At 44.1% G+C, this 18,126-nt stretch overlaps 3 protein-coding genes across 3 annotated transcripts in view; 2 read left to right on the forward strand and 1 right to left on the reverse strand.

The window, feature by feature from the left end:
* Positions 1-4,547, forward strand: part of cbfa2t3 (CBFA2/RUNX1 partner transcriptional co-repressor 3) — a 37,061-nt gene extending 32,514 nt beyond the window's left edge. Inside the window, exons 8-12 of the mRNA XM_061068923.1 lie at positions 11-296; positions 745-813; positions 1,553-1,606; positions 3,200-3,390; positions 4,185-4,547. Of these exons, the coding sequence (XP_060924906.1) occupies positions 11-296; positions 745-813; positions 1,553-1,606; positions 3,200-3,390; positions 4,185-4,547 (963 nt within the window). The remainder of the gene's footprint in view (positions 1-10; positions 297-744; positions 814-1,552; positions 1,607-3,199; positions 3,391-4,184) is intronic.
* Positions 4,548-11,837: 7,290 nt separating this feature from the next.
* On the forward strand, positions 11,838-15,269 carry pabpn1l (PABPN1 like, cytoplasmic). The gene is made up of 6 exons (XM_061068934.1): positions 11,838-11,912; positions 12,746-12,869; positions 13,377-13,444; positions 13,524-13,630; positions 13,746-13,833; positions 14,940-15,269. Exons 1-6 carry the CDS (start codon positions 11,838-11,840, stop codon positions 15,267-15,269), a joined length of 792 nt encoding a protein of 263 aa, XP_060924917.1.
* A 402-nt stretch (positions 15,270-15,671) lies between these two features.
* trappc2l (trafficking protein particle complex subunit 2L) lies at positions 15,672-17,974 on the reverse strand. The gene is made up of 5 exons (XM_061068940.1): positions 17,917-17,974; positions 17,447-17,619; positions 16,440-16,527; positions 15,897-15,976; positions 15,672-15,817 (listed from the first exon to the last, which is right to left on the reverse strand). Exons 1-5 carry the CDS (start codon positions 17,947-17,949, stop codon positions 15,772-15,774), a joined length of 420 nt encoding a protein of 139 aa, XP_060924923.1. The 5' UTR covers positions 17,950-17,974; the 3' UTR covers positions 15,672-15,771.
* Between the last annotated feature and the right edge of the window lie 152 nt (positions 17,975-18,126).

An 18,126-nucleotide genomic window follows, 5' to 3' on the forward strand; every position in this document is an offset into this window, starting at 1 on the left:
TTCACCTCAGCTCCTGAACTGCATCATGGACATGGTGGAGAAGACGCGGCGCTCCCTGACGGTGCTGCGCCGCTGCCAGGAGGCCGACCGGGAGGAGATGAACCACTGGATTCGGCGGTACAGCGACGTGGAGGAGATGAAAAAAGGTGGGAGCAACGGACAGCACTGCCTTCCTCCTCCTCCTCTTCCTCCTCCTACTCCTCACCACAACTCCTCCTCCAACACAGCTAGCGGCAGCGAGCCACTGCCCATAGGAACTCCCTCGGCTGCCGAAAGGCAGACGGGCAGACAGACAGGTAGACAAACGCACGCAGGGCATGTTTGGCAAAAGCAAAACACTCACAGCAACGAAGGGCTTATTCGAAATGCTGGAGAAGCTTTGATTCATGAATTTAAACAAAAAGAGTCGTGAGATGATACAGTTTTTCTTCAAATTTACAAATTCTAGCTCATAGTGTGAATACAAAATTAGATGCAACATCCTGGATCTTTAAACAACTGATTCCAGCCTAAGGTTTCCTGCATGCTCATTCATAAGTAAGATTTGTATCCACTTCTAACTCCCTTTCCTTCCCAGACATGGATGGAAAAGTTCATCGACAGCTTAGTTACTGATGTTGCCATGCAAAGTTTTTATTGATCCCTAATTGAAACCTGGAAACTATAGGGGAGGTTTGTGTGTGTGTCTGTCACAGTGTGTGTGTATCTGAGACTCAGTGTGTGCCCTGCATGTGTGTGTTTCAGAGATCCACCGAGACTTCTTACACAGGCCTCCCTCAGGATACCTGCCAGAGGAGATCTGGAGGAAAGCCGGTAAGAGCCAACATTTCCCCCTTTTTCTTCACTTTCTTCCTAATTGACCTCACACACAGACGAACAAAACACAAACACAATCACCATCATCAGTCTCCCTGGCCCTCGCCCTGGCTACAGAGACACACAGAGAAGAGCTCTAACAGCCGTAGGTCCATCAGGCCAGAGGATTGGAGACACCGTGTCATTATCGGGCAAGACGCCCTCCATCAGTCACCATTATGAAAGGCTACTGCAGTGAAAATGCAGTCATCCGGCCCAAGGCTTGCCGCAGCAGAGCAGCACAAGTTGGAGAGTAACTTGTCTCCATTGTCCTGAGTCACACACACACGCTCTCAAGTTTTTATACCTCTCTTTCAATTTTGCTTTCTAGCCACGTGCAAGAAACGTAAAATATATCACTAGAGTGCATCAAACACAGACATTTATCGATACAGACAAACAAATCTGAACCGTGGTGATTATATTCCACTCGTTCTGTAGAGAAATGGAAAGCAGCTGGGAGTGCTGCACTGTCTGGGCCTTCTCCTCCACTGCATGTTAGATAGAGCCCATCCCAGGAGTCACCTGACTCAGCCCTTGCTCCACCACCAGTCCCAGCGCTATTATGTTGCAGTCATACTCCAATACCCTGCGGAGCTGAGATGCTGCTGCTGTTGGCAAAATACTGTGCAGCATTTTCACCAGCAAGGAGAAAAAAAAAAGAAGCTCTTTTTAATTGCAGTTGTTTTTCATACAGGAACTACAAGCATCCCGCTCTCCCCAGCACTGAAGCACCTCCAGAACAAGCAGGGTGAGTAACACATCTCCCAGCATCTCACCTCTGTGTGTGTTTGTGTGTTTACGTGTCACCTGGATCTGGGCGAGCTGGGGTAGTCGGCCCGATGAAGCCGCCGCACCCCCTGCTTTTAATTAAAAACTACACACGTATTCTCCGGTCTGGTTCGGGTTGAGAGACTGCGGCGCTGTTTGAAAAAAAACAAGATCTGAAGTGTGAAAAGGCAGACCGAAATAACACGTTTCAGGGACTTGCCAAATCCCCGTGGAATTAAAACGTTAATATTGCTGCCCCCGTGTTTTCCATTAAGTGCTAATTGCCCCAGCATCTGCTGTGCAGTCTCCTTGATAAGAATTAATTAAATTTGCAAAACTAATCTTAGTGGTGCATGCATGAGGCCAGATAATTGAGAAGCCCGGGATAATGCAGATATTGTTTGCAAGGGGAAAGAAGAAAGAGGAGGAGGAGGGGTATTGGGAGGGGGAAGGGGGGGGGGAAGAGTACAAATGAATTGAAGGATGAAGGTAGAGGGAGGATGAGGGCAGGTACAGAGACAGTAGGTTGACAGGATTGACAGAAAATTAACTTTTTGGGCTTAAAAGCAGAGGAATCAAACACTGACATATACACACAGTAACTACTGGATAAGGTTGCCCCCCCCCCCCCAATATTTATGAGTTATCTTTCAAACAAACACTGACTGAAGGAAAACGAGCAGCGGAGAGAACAATATCTCTTGGTCGGGCTAACACATCATCCTGGGGGCCACTACTGTCTCCATGGCACATCTGGAGGAGGTGGAGCAGGAGGGAGAAGAGAATCATTTAATCCTTAAAAGTGTTACTGTCATAGATGGCAGGAGAAAACGATCCTTCAGGGGGAACCCGTGTCCTGTGATCAAGACACGCCGCCCATTAGCGTCTGATTAATAAATTGTGCATGTTTTCAACCTATTTCCCAGGTATAAAAAGACCTGCGAGAAATTGTCGTGCACCGTGAGGCCAATAATGAAAGATGGCAAAATGTAATCACTCCTGCCTCTGCGGGAAGTTTCTATTTTCGACTGCCATCTGGAAAAAGGAGTCTACACACCTGCCTGTTGTAAAAACACAGCCTCCTCACTCATACAGCTTGTGCCTGTGCTGGATGAACAGAGGGCCCCCAAGATAAAGAGCATCTACTATGTAGGGAGCCCAGCAGTGGAGAGATTCATGTCTGCTGCTGGGGAAATGATTCCCATCACAGTTTAACTCTGTCTCACATGTTCTCTTAAAACAATTCTCATGACAAGACGACAATCACGGGAACTAGGGGAATCCCAGGATGTTGGATGAGCTGCCGAGTTGGCGACAAAACTCCGGAGACATCTGCTGTTGTCAACACCGAAAAATGATGGTGGCCAGACGTGTTTGAATTAATTATTGAAGTCTGGCTGTTTCCCTTTTCTGGCAGAAAGTTTTAAATCTTGGATGATGTACATCTGTTCGCCGAGCTGCAACAAGATGGCAGCTTAAAGGGCCTTAATAAAGGATGACAGAGCAGGCAGGATGAGAGGACGGTCACAGGCACTAACACACCTCTCTCTCTTTCTCTCTCTCTCTCCCGTAGAGGAGGCCGTGAATGAGGTGAAGCGACAGGCGATGTCAGAGCTGCAGAAAGCCGTGTCGGACGCCGAGAGGAAGGCTCATGATATGATTTCAGCCGAGCGCTCTAAAATGGAGAGGGCGCTGGCCGAGGCCAAGAGGCAAGCCTCCGAGGATGCAATCACAGTCATCAACCAACAGGAGGACTCCAGTGAAGTGAGTACCACAGACTTCCTCTACTCACATTAACTCCGATCTCTGTCCCTGTGCTACCGATGTGGGCTCTCTTGAGTTGTGTAATCCACACAGCTGGCCGCTCTGGGTTTGGTGCAGCTCCAGGTTGTCATCATTATAGCAGAAGCAGTCCAGTTGTCTGTGTAAATAAAAGCAGACGGACCCAGATGGCTGGAGCAGAGTGCCAAGCCGAGGCCATTACAGAGCAGTTGACCACCACCTGCTGGTAACTCCAACCAGTGGGGCCGCTGCAGCGCTCCCAGCTTCAGAATCAGAGCACTCTGCAGAGAGTTACAGAACAAAAACTAGTTTATAATAATGATTTATTTATGGTTTAACATTAGTATTAAGATTAAGATTTAGATACATTTTATTATCCCACACACATGCACAGACATGCACAAGCACACTCATGCAAAGGGAAATTTAACCCATCTGGTGCAGGACACACAGAGCAGTGGGCAGCCATGTACGGCGCCCGGGGAGCAGATGTTGGCGGAGTAAGGTGCCTTGCTCAGGGGCACTAGACAGGGTAGGGAGAATCCTCTTGGATTTTTGGACAGATCAATCCAGGTTCGTCTTTTTGTTGTTTCTCCGTGGAGTCGAACCAGAGACGAACCAGAGACCTTTTCTGCCCATAGTCCAAGTTTCTGCCACTAGTCCACCGCCTCTCAACGTGTATGTGTTGTGTATCTAAGACTGAACATTCTTGCTGATTCCCTGGGACAAGAAAGAGACTTATCTTTATCAACCCACTCTCCCCACTGTCTCCACAGAGCTGCTGGAACTGCGGGAGGAAAGCCAGTGAGACGTGCAGCGGCTGCAACACGGCTCGCTACTGCGGCTCCTTCTGCCAACACAAGGACTGGGAGAAGCACCACCACGTCTGTGGTCAGGGCCTGCAGGGGCTGCCAGGGGGCAGCAGCGTCCCCCCCGGCTCCTCGGCATCCTCCGGTGCACCCCCCACCCACTCGGAGAGCAGCCCGCCAGGACCCCTGTCCCTGGCAGGCCAGAGCAGTATTGCGGGAGGAGCAGGCGGCGGCAGCGTCTCTGCGAGCCCCAAGGAGAGCAGCTCCAGCAGTGCCTCTCGCTCCACCACTCCAGCCACCCCCGCCCTCCTGGAGGCCACCTCTCGCTGACGCCTGACCCCCCCCCCCCCCTGCATACTGATGCGACAGTGCCCACACTCCACACAAAAACCAAACTGAGGAATCTTCATTGCACACCGATCCTTTCCTCCTCCCAGATGTCCCTCTCAGCTCTTCTGAACATCGTCTCACTACCTGATGACAGACTCAACCTATAACCTCCCCCCCCCCCAAAAAAAAAACCTTTTTCTCTTTTTCACAACCACATTCAAAGATTCCAGCCTGGGGTTCAGTGTAGTGTAAAGCATGAACAGTGCAGTGTCTCCTATCTCTGTGACAGAAACATATCAGATGTGTTTGCTGAGAACATGAACTTTGATGTAATGTAAGCATGGGGAACAGTGTCCATGTAAGGACACAAGACAAGGGCTGCAGTAAGGCAACATCGACGGGGGGGATGACTAAGCCGATTAGCACTTGGGTTGGATTTCCCTTTAATTAAGTACCAATGAGAGAACAGTACCCAGCCCTGAGATGTGCACTACTAGTCCAGACAGTTCACTGATGTGGCACTTTTCCTCCGGTGTCCTCATGGAAACAGGCAAGGAACATAATACCTTTTTTTTTCAAATGGATGATGGGAAGGGGAAAAAAAACCTGTGATGCGATTAATTCCTCAGAAACACAGCTTAGTATTTATTAAATGTTTCTTTCTGGCTTTAAGGGGAAAAATAAAGAAAAGTCCAAATATTCTAACTAAAGAATAATAGTGATGCTGATGCTAACAATAATGATATGAGAATACGAGAATAAATTAATTTTAAAACTGCTAACTACCTTGCTAGCGAGCCAAGAAAAATCTACACCGGACTCACCTCTCTGCGCCATTGTGAACCCAAATGAATTCAAAGATGAAAAAACAACATGATCCAAACCTTTGTATTACACTGCCAAAGTGAGTAAGTAAGCGATAAGGAGAAGCACTCATAACCAAACGCAAAGCAACACCACCTCCTCAGCAGATAAGCCAGCCCTGAGAGGACCAGGCTGCAGAGAAGCTGCAGAGCGGGACCCAGAGATAGACAAAAAAAAATACAAAAAAAACATAAAAAACTGTGACTTGGTTTGATCTGCAGCCGCGACAAAACGACAGTGATTCCTCAGCGACGGCCCCGACTAGTGAACCTGGACAATGCTGTGAACTTGCCTACAAGAGAAAGACTTCATGAGACGAATAGAAAAACCCTGCCACAGTGTGATTTTTGTTGTGACTGGTAACGGAGAGGACAGGAGAAGCTCCCCGGCCTCAGAGGAGTCGGTGCGCCGCCGAAAAAAACCTCAAGACAAGATTGAAAACATTTTCCGAGAAGGCGTGGCATACTACAGAGACGTACGGGAAGATTGTTTCTATATCGTTTTTTTTTTTGATATTTCAAGAAGGAATTGCTGTTACCTTTACATTCGCTTCCTCCGTTTCCAAAGCATGATAAACAGATGAACGAGCCGAGTAAAAGGGTGGTGTAGACCTGGTTACCCTCTCTCTTTCTACCTCCCCTCACCCCACACCTCCCCTTCTATGCTCTTCCCCCCCCCCGACTACTTGACTCACGTTTGCCCCCTCACCACACAGCCTGCTTCGGACGGAGCCTCCGAGCAGCCGCATGGGAAGGGTTCAAACCTGCTTGTAGATATTGTTCCTCTTTCCATTTTTTTGATAATGTCTCCTGTCGCTGATTGTCCACATGTGCTGCCCTGGTGTGTGTGTCCAGAAAGATGGACTTTGTTTCGGTTCCGTTTTTCCTTTTTTTTCATTTTCCTCCTTTGAGTTCGGGCTGAGCAGTGAAGTCAAAGCACGGACACTCGTTTACGAGAGGAAGTCCCACATTGTACTTATTGTTTGATTTCTTGTATCTATATTGACGAGATGAAACCCCCTCTTGTAGAATATTTTGTATTGCTCGCATTGTAAGACAGTGAGAGGACGGAGGTGCAATATGAAGAGAATTCAGCTACTGAATGGAACCTCAGCAACTGCCCATAGGGTGTCATATAATATAGATACATATAAATATATTTAAAGTAACATCAGTAACTTAATGTGAATGTACATAGTATTTAAAGAGGTCCAAAAATGTGTTTGCCAAATAACAGAAACCTTTAAAGTTTAATGTCCAGAATATGGTTTTCTCCCGGTTCATTTGTTTCTCGAATTTATCAATTTCTTTTCTTTTTTCTCTTTCTCTCAAGCTAAACACTTTCAATTTTACCTGTAAACAAAAGTGTAACACCACCCGGAGTGGCTCCATAGAAGGCCACGATGCATGTTGCTGAAAATGGATGAAAAAAGATTTAGGGTGGATGGACAAGACAAGACAAGACTTCCTGTGCATATTTTTTTTAAATAATTCGGCCAGAATTTACAATTTAAAATAAGAAAATCACCCAAATTACATAATCTCTGACACAAAATGAAATAAATAAATCGCTGTTGTCATGTGCTTCATCCACCACAGGTCTGTTTACATCCTGCAGGGCGGGAATCAACTGTGTGTGTTTTATCCTACTATCAATTAGAAAACCCCAGTATGGTCAATATTTAAAAAAAAAAAAAAAAAAAAAGGTGCTGTCTCATTTTCAATAGTTGCACCAAATGCAGAAACTGTCAAACTTGATATATCCTATCGAGCATTCTGTTTTTTCTCCAAGTGACCCTCTCTCTTGGCCCTCGTCAACTCGTGTGTATGTGTGTTTGTGTTCCTACCCCCCCACCCCTCCCTCCCAAAGATGCAGGGCAAACCATCAGTGTAGGTTTGAAATGCCAGTGTTACGCTACAGTAAAACTCTAAAGCTAATTTCGACAGCATATAAACTTGAGATTGAGGGAGGTCTAGGTTATTTTATTTCCTGGAGCAATACGATCGCCCTCTTGTAAACAGTCTCAAGGCCTTGAATTATGGCCTCATACACAATTGACATTTGTCAACACAACTTTTTGTTGACTCTGTGAAACATATAATTCATATGAGATAAGCTGCAAGGTACCCCTGCATCTGTGTGTGGCATTTTTTGTACTGTATGTGTGTTTCATAACTAATGTGGTGTTGATCTCAGCCTTTTTGTGTCGCCCCCCCCCCCCCCCTCCCTCCGTTCAAATGTCCGCCTCTTCCGCGACTGTCCCGCAGACCACTCTACACGACCCCCCCCCTCTCACACTAGCTACCTCCTGTGACCATACAGCTAACCACCAGGAGAGGTTGACCTGGACTTTGAAAAGAAAAGAAAGAAGCTGGGCTGAGCGCAGACATGGAAGTGCACATTGAAAAATCTATCATACAAATCTGTCTGATCACGAGCGTAGAAAGGAACTGCCATTCCTCATGATGTGTAAAAAAATATATCTACTCCCACCAAAACCTCACCTTTTTGATGACATCCCGTTAACCAAACTGATGCTGCAGGAATTTAGTAATACATTACCTGCAGGTTACCAAACTGACACATAGAATCCACCATGACATGTACATTTGTCGTCCAAAAACCAATAAAAGCACAGACCAAAGTACTTCTGCATTGCCATAGTAGGCTTTGACACCGTGTGTGTATCGACAGACCGTAATATAATAAGGTTAGACCACCGTTACAGCCGTTAACCAAAGTGTCTGAAATACACACACTCGGAGCACAAGAGAGAAGAACATGCTCAAGGAAGCGCCTAGTTTTGAAATGTGTAGAATTCCTATTCAAGCAATCAAAGCGCTTGTTGTCTACGTATTGAATAGTGCTTCTGTAAAGACAATAGAGGCCTCTCCTTTGGAAAAAGCCTCCTGATTGCGTGTTCTTACAGTTACAAAGCCTTGCAGAGATGAAAAAAAATGAATGCATGGTGGGTGCGTGTGTGTGTGTGGGTGTGTTTGAATTTGTGGTGTGTGATTTTGTAAAAAAAAAAAAAAAAAAGAAAAGAAAAATCATTTTTCTTTGTGTCTCTGTACAAACTACTTGAAACCTTCAGAGCTTTAATGAAACATCCCAGACAGACTATCCTGGCAGATCGATTTGCAATATGTAGCAACAGCTTTGTTCAGTCAGACACCATGTTTCACGCATGATATCCACATCAAACGACACATTAAATAACACTTCAATGGCAGTTCCCTTCAACTCAATGAAGAGCTTTGCATGTGCCTCCTTGTCTGCAAGCAAACCCTCAGAAAAACCTGACAAAGCCAAACCCAACAGACCACTTTTAAATGACCAAAATACAACCAAAAGCTACAACTTTCTTCTTTAGGTTTCTGTTTGGTTCAGGTTTTTTGTCTCGTGTCCCAGCTTTCGAGAACGTCACGTCCCACCAATGTGAGCGGGAGGAGAGAGAATCTGTCCTCCGCTGACTCCGATCGGACGAAGATCCATTCTTTGTTCCGCTCAGCTGGGTGTGAGCTTCGTTCAGTCATGAAACAAATGAGACTGGTGCCGAGGTGTCACGTACGTTTCTCTGTGAAGATATTTCTAGATGGCAAACTCATAAGGGCTCTGCTTTCGTTCAAACCATCCGAGGGTCTCCAAACACTTCACATCAGCCACTTTTCTGTCTGTTCAACTATGTACATGATTTGGGCAAAACGCATGTTTAGAGAAGACGAATATTAGCAGGTTGGCGTTCGTTCCTTCCTTCCCTACCCCAACCATTAACTCTACCAATGAAGTTTCAAGGCTCGTCTGATGTGATGGTGACACGTCCTTCCTGTGAAACAGGCACTGATGAACAGCTACAGTAGAAAGATAACAGTGGATTCAGCACTAGTTTTCCCAAAAGCCATGGCTCAGGATGGTCTTGTTTTTACCTTTACATGAACAGAAAAAAAGGTTTATGGTTTTCTATGTGTAGGGAAGCATTCTATACTGTATTGTGCAATACATTATTACAGAAAAATCAGTTTCTGTGGGAAAGGTTGGCGCTTTGAAGATCTTTCTCCTTCTTTTGTTTTATTTTCCTCTTCAGAAAGTCATGTTGCCGTTTTTAGATGAAGTAAACTGTGCCAGAAGAATTAAATTCTGATTTGTATTTATTTCTTGCATGCTTTCCTCCCTGTTGCTAATACCACTCTTTAACTGTTCGCTCTGTTGGATGTGTGAAGCTGTAAAACATTCTAATTCAGGTTATTGTCTGTGTTGAACAATGTAACAGTGTAATTAAAACATGAAATTAAGTATTCATTACCCTGGTTGCTTTTCTTCTTTAAATTCAGGAAGAGTCGCAGACAAAACCCTCAGAAAAGGAAAAGGATCTGTTCAACAACACTAAAGTGAACCTTGAAAGTCATATAATTGAGTTCTCTCATTTCTACAGAACAACAAAAACATTAAAAGTCCCATTTGTTCTTGTGAAACTTTTAATCAATTGTCAAAAACCGACTTATCATACTTTAGAGATCACAAACAAGTTCACACCATATCTTTGACAACGATTTATTGTCACAGTATAAACACATTGAGAGATGCTAAAAATATATCGATTAGAAATGTACCAGTTACACAAATGTCCTTCTGAAACAATTAACAATTTGATATTTAGATTAATCTAGAATATTCCCATTTGATGGAATGGTCCAGCCATTAAACTGTTGCTGGTTTTGGTGAATACTTTCTGAGTATAAACATCTTAAATAGCGACTTAAAAGAACTGTGAGATAGAACGAAAGATTATGTTATTATTTTAGTTGTAAGGGGAAATAAAAGGGAAAAACTTGCTAGGTGAATAATCTTCACACAGGAACAAAGAGAACTCTTTTCTTATTTCCAGGGGTTTCAAATTTAAAATAATTTAATGCCTGAAGTCAAAATCTGCTCCACATCTCTGCCAAATAAGCAGAACACTGCTTGATATAGAAAGCATTTTTCTTTTTAAATGGTTTTAAGACACCTAACCCTATGAAAATTAACGCATACACAGCATTAATGCAAATTAAAAATGAATACAGTACTATAAAATCATAGGCTGCAAGATAGCATTGGTCTGCAAAGACTAATTAGCCTGCTAATTAACATCTTGCTGATAAGAGACATTGTAAACCAAAGGAATTGGAGATGTCCCCAAAAGAGGGATTAATTATACAGACTTTGAAATATTACCTAGTTCTGAAAATGTTAGCCTATATTGCTAATGTCAGCTGACATTAGTTCACATCAAGCCACCTGGCAAATATTTGAAATATTTGAAGTAGCTCGCAAACTCACTAGCACTATGATAGCCTGTTTCATTTTATGTTTTTAACTGATGTAAGATATAATGTCACATAACATGACAAACGTACAAAAGAAAATTCTGCATTACCAACGAGCGAAATAATCCCTTAATACCTCCGAGCTGTGATTACCTAATCTGCAGTGAGTTAAATAAGCCCCGGACATTTAGGTATGCATTGTTAGTTTAGCACTCTTTACACTTTGATTACCTAAAGCTCTCGGATCCGTCGTCTTTGTCAGTGTCTTCTACGTGTCGGGCTCCTCTTTATCATACCGAAATATATTTGTATTACAGTTACGCATCCGTGTCGTGCTAGAAGCGTCATCAACACGCCAATAATATCAAAGACGTATATAGACAAGAAATAAAGAAAGAAAAAGGTAAATAACTCAGTAAAATAAATACATAAATAATGCCGAAAAATAGCTAGTTTGGTGAGGTAAAAAGGCTATTCATCTATTTCTATTATTTATTTATTTCCACATTTATACATTAATCAATTCATATATTTCTACAATTTATTTATTTCTGTGTCTGCATGTTAAGGGTAAACCGTTTTGGTTTAACTGGTCTTTGGATCAAGAATCTTTGTCTCTTCCGTGCCTCAGTGGTTTGCATGGGCCTCCCTGTTTGTAAGTTAGTCCTCAGAAAAAACTCAACAAAGTCCAAACCCAATAGAACACTTTTAAAACACAACCAAACAACTTTCTTCTTTAGGTTTCCCTTTAGTTAAAGGTTTTTGCAGCAGCGTCTTGGACCAGGTTGGGTCATTTCTATTTCTACCATTACCGACTCACTCCTGCTGCTGAGGCAGGGTGGGGAACCGGCCACCGAGCGGTTGGGGCGGGGGGCACCCGGGCCCCCTGGCCCCTCTGCTGCGGCACTGGGAGAGCGACACCCTCCTCCGGCTCGCTCACGTGCTCACCGCCTGTCAATCAAAGCGGCGCGTCATGCCACGCACACACAGGTGATGTCTATTATCTGTGCGTGATCAGGTGCGTCCCGCAGCACCCTCTTCCCCGCAGGACACGTTTCCGGTGGTCGGTGGGCGAGCTGCGGTGCTTCCTCCTCGCAGATGCCATGTTGGAGCAGTGAGCATGGCGGAGCATCATCTGGAGTACGGCTACCTGGAGGAGGGCGAGTCCATCGAGGAGCACTACACCGAGGACCCGGTGAGTATCTGCGGGTCGGAGGAGGAGGAGGTGCAGGTGCAGGGGCCGGATGGGTTTGTTTTGTCACGCAAGTCCGAGGAGAGGAGGAGAGAGGACAGGAGAGGAGGAGAGGACCGACATGTCCGCACACAATGTGTTGGCGTTGCATCAAACTGCGAGCAGACATGGGTGAGACACGTCCCGCAGCGCACCGCACGCCGGGAGGGATGGTCGTCATGGAGCCGGTCAGGTGCTCCGGATCATGTCCGCATGTCCAGGGTGAAGTCGTGGTGGGATTCATAGATTTGCGTCTTGTGCAGTGAAGGCTCTGAAATGACTGATGGTCAGAAACCTGGTCTCCCATCTCTTACCCGGAAATCCCAGACCACCTCCATGTGGGCAGTGGCCGGGTTATGGTGATGGCTAGGACACTCGTATGGCCGGACATCATGACGGATGCACAAATAATTATTATTAAAATAACTATTGTGCAAGTATTTCACTTCGATAAGGATGCACTGAGGATCTTTCTCAATGCAGTCAAAAAAGGCAAATGTACGGTGGCCCTGAGAGCTCATCACACTAACATTTAAGTAAGAGTGCTGATAAACGAAACATGCAAAACATTTTCTATCAATTTGACAACATGTGTTGTAAATAGTAAACACAGAGCCAAATACTTGCAGCGCAGGGCCCGACCAAATACAAACACTCCAGTACTCTACCTGATGTAGTATACTCACAAGGGGATGAACACTTCCGAGAAACTTTAACCTGCCATTTCAAGTTATCTGATGAAATGCACTTCGTTAATTCAGTGGCTTTAACGCCTTGTTTACGTTCTTCTCTCTCAGGAGCTGGCGGCCATCAAGGCCAGGGTTCAGGAGATGGAGATGGAGGAAGAGACAGAGCGAATGAAGGAGGAGGAGAGGTGTGACGCCCCGGACATGCAGCTACTGACCAGCAGCCCTCGGCCTGGTGAGACAGAGTCTTAACCATCTCACGGTTTGTTTGGTGCACAGCTTCACACTGGTCCTGAACCCGGGAAGCCTCGGCGGCGTATGATTAGCAAGGTGTGCAGCACCGCAGCCTCCAGGCAGGTGAGGTAACCGCATCGCTCACCATCTGGCCAACACCTGGGGCGCTTCACCGTGGTCAGACCAGCGCTCACATGTGCCTCATCACTGCCCAATGAGACGGAGCAGTGAGCCCCAGAGAAGCAGAAGGGTCCTCCTTGTTGCCTGTGGCTATTTTCTGCCTGTGTGCGTCTCCATATCCATTTCACCCTTCGCTTCCTCTCTTTTTGGTTCCTCCTCAGAACAGAAATATACAATCAGGGAGGATATTCTGATTTGTTTAGTCAGTGATGACACTAGAAATGGAAATGCTGGTTTAAGTAATCCCTGTTTATTTCACCTGCAGCAGTTGGATGCTACTTTTTCATATATTGCAAGCAGAGCATAAACCAGTTTGTTTTTTCCCCAGGACCGTTCTACAACATGACTCCTGAGGAGAGGATAGACGCTGACAACAGATCAGTCTATGTAGGAAATGTAAGACATGTACATCCTTTGTCATACTGTGCATGGTTTGTCACAACTGGGATCTGACGCACTGTTGAACAACTCCCAGGTAGACTATGGAGCTACTGCGGATGAGTTAGAGATCCATTTTAACGGCTGTGGGCCTGTGAACCGAGTGACCATCCTGTGTGACCGCTTCTCCGGCCACCCCAAGGGGTAGGTGCAACTTGTGCAGTTTAAAAAAAATAGTTTTTGCCACTGTAGAACACGTCTATAAGTGTTGACATCCAAGTTAATTTGTTGTGTGTCGTTTCCCTTCCCTCTTGCTCAGCTTTGCCTACATTGAGTTCACTGAGCAAGACTCTGTGCAGAGTGCCATTGGTTTGCATGAGACCTTGTTCAGAGGAAGAGTCCTTAAGGTGAGGTGCATCACACTTAGGGTTGCAAAATTCCGGGAATATTCAAAGTTGGAAACTTTCCATGGGAATTAACGGGAATATACGGGAATTAACGGGAATTAACAGGGATTAATGGGAATTAACGGGAATAAACTGGAAATGTTGTGGGTCATTTATACTAACTGTATTTACCTTGTCATATACAGACATAAATATAAACATTTTGTTTTGTCATAGGCTGATTTGAGCCCTGAGGAAACTTTGGGCACTTGACTATATGCCTTTGCATCATTGTGTCATTCTTAACATAGGTCTTTGCACAGTATTTGCAAATGTACACAGCCTTTCCTTCTACATTGTTTGGGGTGAAATGTCTCCACACATGAGATAGTGCACGTGGCATTGTTCTGTAGAATAAGATGAGAAAAAACTTTGTACAAAAACACTGATGCAATGCCAGAGATATAAATAGTTAGCCAAACAATTGGAATCGTCTGTAAACATATTTTACAATTGATGGATAAATGAATGGAAATAGGCTAGATGAACAGATGAACAATCCTCAATCAGCATGCTAATATATTTTCCCGAGTAATATCATTGAAACTTACCTGACTAGTCCGGCACACTACAGCAGGCCTCAATAGCCCTGCTGTAGAGTGAAGGATGCTGGGAATTATCTTTGCATGTGATGGAAGAATGCACAGTGGAGGGTTGAAACTCAACATGCAGTGTGCTGCATGCCATACATCTTTAAAATAGAGTTTTGAATGATGTTTTTATTGCTCAGCGTTTAATTTGCTTATTTTTTTTTTTTTTTCAAAATTCCCGAGCTTAACTTCCCATGGAAACTTTCCTGAAATTTACCGGAATATTTCCGCCCCTTTGCAACCCTTATCACACTACATGATTTTAAGTGTACTTCATTCAAATACACAAATATAAATGAGTGCAAAACTTAACCAAAAATAAAACCTAACCCAACTAGAATCATTTAACACTAAATAAGTTTCAATAGCTCAGTTTTAGGCAAACTGTAGACCAGGGATAGCTCAATTGCTGTTGAATAGCAAGTCTTTTGAAACCTTATTCACCCTAAACTGTAACCCGTTTCCTTTGTCCCACAGGTGATGCCTAAAAGGACCAACATGCCAGGCATCAGCACCACAGACAGGGGAGGACACAGAGGAGGTCACACCAGAGGACGAGGAAGAGGCTTCCGTCCCCCCAGATATCACAACAGCTCACGAGGCAGGTTCCGGTACCAGTCCACCAGGCCACCACATCAAACGCCCCACCCCTATTACGGAGGCCCTTCAGTGGGGAAGAGACAGTGGGGACACATGGACTACCACGAACAGATGCCTAAACGTTACCCATGTCTTCTACTTATCACTCCACCATCTGAGGAGTTAGGGGAGGGGTCGAGTGGACAACACTACCCCCAGCAGCGCTAACACCCCCCACACCCAACATCGCAAGTGGGTGCATAGAAATGATCATTTTGACAAATATTTCCAGGCATTACTGAGTTAAGCATTATGTGACAGGCACAGAACGGACAGCAAGAATGACTTTTCAACCCCTGCATCAGTCTTCAGTTACTACAGAAGTGGAGAATGGAAACCTGGGATCAGCAATGTTGCCTATAAGCTTAAGTTGCTGTGAATGCATGGACAATCCTCATTTCGTTATGCAGTTGCATCTCTAAATGTTTTTTATAAACTGAATGTTTTGTGTCGCTGCCTGCAATGTAAAGTATAAAGCCTCCCCATGTATAACTGTTTCTTTTGCTATGTAAGTGAATAAATAAAACAATGAACTGTTGCTCCACTTGTGGTCAAATGAAACACACGTGGTGATGTGCAACAACAACATTTAATAGTTATACATTTCAAATTTGGAGGAAAAAGAGGGGGGGGGGTATTATGTACAGAGCAGAAAGGGTTGGAAGGGCCGTCAGCCAGTTGGCACCATCATTCCTGAAACAATTCCATCGAAGACCCTGAGGAAGAGTTCAAGAACTATTAGAAGTATTGAAAAAAACCACTAAACAGAAAGAGGTTTCGCAAGACAACACTCACTTGGACTGAATGGTGTCCCCAGGATTGTGAAACGGGTTGCACATTACATCGGTGAAAGAGTTGTGCAATTTTCTGAACATCTGGAAAAGAACGATCACAAAGTCACTGAATCACTCAAAACAACCAGTTGTTTTTTATTAAGATGAATGTTCATAAAACTGTTTTAAACTGACAGTTATTTCGAATTACTACACAAAAGATTAACATGTAATGTATGGTGGTCAGAAGTTCTGTGGATATACACGCTCAACAAATCCAGGCTTTCTAGTCTTTTGTATTAAATGTTGATTGTAAGATTTTTGTAAAAGGGCAGGATTACAGATTTGCCTTGATCGTAGTGATAAAAGAACAAAAGCTCTATGTTGAAATCTATTTTCGATAATGTATCAATTTGAATAAACATCTGTTGGTAAGGGCTTGGTAAGGACCTAGGGCATAAAGTGTTATATACAGCACTTGCATAAAGAGGTCTACTGTATAAGCAATGTGACACATACATTACAACTCACTTGACTGTTTTGGTGCTCGATGGAATCAACTTACACTTCTTATTTCATTGTCCCGCAATGATGTATTTGATGAGTCCACAACGATAACAAATTTCACCTTGGAGTTTGTTACATATCCATATCTATTTTACAAGTCAAGGATACAAAATGTCCAGTTCCCACAAATACCTCTTTTTTTAAAGATCGTTAAACAAAATAAACGTAAGAAGACAAAATCAATGTTCAATTTACCAAACTGCATCCAACTCTACATGGATTTCCTTCTGGGATGAGAGATGTATATGATCATGTATGCCCCTCAGATAAGTAGCTAACTCATTTAGATCAGGTGAGCCCTCACTGTTAAGGCGGGGTTGTGACTGCACCATAGGCCCATTTCCTGTTTATTTGCCAATCTGAACAGTTGCCCAGTGGGGGGGACTGCCAATCTATATGTATAGGTGTATTGGTGCCTGGGCAGTCAGTCTCTCCTCTCTGGGTTACATGGTTTTGTTGAGATTCATGTAAAATGTTCCCTTACTCTTGCACACCCACACTACTGATAACTGACTGCATATTTAATTAGGGTTACTTAAAGTTTCTGTGTGTAGAATTAAGTGACATCTAGTGGTGAAGTTGCATGTTGCAGCTGAACCTGTGGTCGCCTTCAGTTGTTATAAAAACAGAAAAGGAGATTAGTTTGTCAAGTTTGGATGACTGTAAAAAACACAGGGGCCTCTGTAGAGAGAACCCGCTCCAGATGTAAAAATATAAAGGGCCGATTCTAGGGTAAACAACACAACTATACATACAAAGTAGATGATCACACACTAGTAAAAACACCAATAGCAATTTTTTTATATTAAATTTCTGCCAATAGATCCCTTTCACCTAAACCTTACACACTGAACCTTTAAATACATGTATTTAACTGTAATGAGTCATGTGTGATCTCCACTTGAGCCAAGTCGTGACAGAGTCCAACCAAACAGAAAAGGAAGATGATCTTATTAAACTGTAAGCACTAGTACTAACTGAGTACACTGATTAAACAGAGGATACACTTTGTAGTCTTCCGTGGGGTAGAGCAGCCCCAGGTACAGCTCCCTCTGGTCTCCCAGGGACTTGCCCACAGCTGAGATCTTCTCCTCCACCACATCCAGGGAGGTGTGCACGGTGTAGTGGAACTTCAGCTCGTTCTGGGTGGGCACACTGCGGATGTACAGCGGGTAGTTCTGGAGAAAGGACACGGGACGAGGGACAGAAACACAATCAATACACAGTGACTCCATTAGAAGCACCACGTCCTTTAAAACCACCATAAAGCCACTAAACTGCAGCAGCAGCTAACGATGCTAGCGCTGTTAGCTCTGTTGTTGGTGCGTTTTTGAGCCTGCGGAGCGTTTTCCGTCTCTTACCGGAAACTGACAGTTGATTCAGAGATCATTCTAGAAGGAGTCAGACATCTGTAAGGTAAAAATAACAGTATGCGGATTAAACATGAGACATTTACCATGAAAAACGACACTTACCTCTTTAGCTATCACTGATATGCACACCGCCATGTTGGAGTTCCGTCTCTGAGCTGTCACAGCCTGTCACGTGACACGCCGCGTTCACAGACACTAGAAAATTCGAGTATAAATTTAGATTTCTGATTTTTATATTTATTATTAAATATAAATTGGAATTTAAAATCATAATTTTAATAAAAATGTGAACGCGTGACCTGATCCACTAAT

This window comes from Limanda limanda, chromosome 3 (genome assembly GCF_963576545.1).
Source record: "Limanda limanda chromosome 3, fLimLim1.1, whole genome shotgun sequence".
In the NCBI taxonomy this organism is placed as follows: domain Eukaryota; kingdom Metazoa; phylum Chordata; class Actinopteri; order Pleuronectiformes; family Pleuronectidae; genus Limanda; species Limanda limanda.